The 1,559-nt window shown below is 34.3% G+C and overlaps 1 protein-coding gene across 1 annotated transcript; it reads left to right on the top strand.

Moving 5' to 3' along the window:
• On the top strand, positions 1-495 carry LOC143540871 (uncharacterized). Its single transcript, XM_077033835.1, has one exon. The coding sequence runs from the start codon at positions 1-3 to the stop codon at positions 493-495; it is 495 nt and encodes a 164-aa protein (XP_076889950.1).
• The last annotated feature ends 1,064 nt before the right edge of the window (positions 496-1,559 follow it).

Genomic DNA, 1,559 nt, shown 5'->3' with positions numbered 1-1,559 from the left:
ATGCCTATTGGGACCACGCCCTTTAGGATGGTTTACGGGAAAGCGTGTCATCTACCGGTTGAGTTAGAGCATAGAGCATATTGGGCGTTGAGATCTGTTAATCATGACCTAACCCAAGCTGCGTTAAACCGGTATCTCCAAATTCATGAGGTTGAGGAGTTGAGAGATGAGGCGTATGCGAGATCATGGAGTTATAAGGAGCGTACGAAGGCGTTACACGATCAAAAGTTGAGGAAGGTGAAAGAGTTCAAGTGTGGGGATCGTGTGTTGGTTTATAATTCCCGTCTAAAGTTGTTTCCAGGTAAGCTTAGATCGAGATGGTTTGGTCCGTATACGGTGAAGGCGGAATTCCCGGACGGTGCAGTTGAGTTAGTTGATCATGAGGGGAGAGCGTGGAAGGTGAACGGCCATAGGTTAAAGCATTATATTGGTGGGCCGGTTGATTCGGTTAAGGAAGATGTATTTCTCCTCGACATCCCTACTTTGATTGATTGATAGGGATAGGCCTCGGGAAATACCCGAGTGTAGAGTTTGTATACTTTTTATTTGTTTTCCTTTATTATTATTATTATTATTACTATTATTATTACTATTATTATTATTATTTTATTTTTTTTCTTTTGTATTTTGAGTCATTTTTAAGTTTTAGAGTCCGTTTGATGTCTGCTTTGGGTGTTTTGAGCTTTGTGTTGCAGGTTTGGATACTTTTGTTCGTACTCAATCTTCATTCGGACGGGGGCGTTCTGAGCTTATTTGTTTGTAGAGGATACCCAAAAGCTGCGGCCGCGAATGAAATGCTATACGGTCGCTTTATTGGAACATGACATACGCATATCATTGCCATATTACCAGGGGAGTGTTCCATTTTCTTTATGCGTTGTTTTATTTTATTTTATTTCTGCTTTATTTTTGTCTTTTTCTTGTCTCCCATTGAGGACAATGTGAAATTTAATTGTGGGGATGGGAAACTGACGTTTTTAATTTAAAAATATTATAAAAAAATATATATATATATATAAAAACGAAAACAAAAGTTATAAAAAAATTCAAAAAAAATCAAAAAAATAGATAAAAAAACGAAAAATACAAAAAAGTTATATAAAAAAAATTTTAAAATTAAAAAAAATGTCCCGAAAATTTATTTTGCACATAATGGAAAATGATATTATTGTTTAAGGTTGATCTTTTAAAACTACTATTATATATGAGATTAAATAACAAATAGCGCACTTAATTTGGGATGTGTCGGTAGGCCCAACTAGTTTTGATAACCCTCTTTAGCAGATTTTATATATCTAATAATTTGAAAAACGGTGAAACCGAATTTCGATGCTTAGGGAGGATTGACATAATCTAAAAACTTTGAGATGGTTATACTTAGATACACTCAATCCAACACACACCACATGTCTATCTTTCTACGAGCTTAGAAATAGTTATATATTTTAGGGTGATATAAAAAAAAGGAAAAAAATAGTATGTTTTGAAAGTGTATTCCAAGAGTTGGTTCAAGAAAAGCAAATGCTTGTGAAGAAAGTTATGTATTGTAAAATGCCAAA

The sequence above is a fragment of the Bidens hawaiensis genome, unplaced genomic scaffold (assembly GCF_021521415.1).
Source record: "Bidens hawaiensis isolate Kalapana, Puna unplaced genomic scaffold, B.hawaiensis_p1.1 tig00012379_1, whole genome shotgun sequence".
In the NCBI taxonomy this organism is placed as follows: Eukaryota; Viridiplantae; Streptophyta; class Magnoliopsida; order Asterales; family Asteraceae; genus Bidens; species Bidens hawaiensis.
The sequence above is the reverse complement of the archived record's forward strand: the minus strand, read 5'-3'. Positions and strand labels throughout refer to the sequence as shown.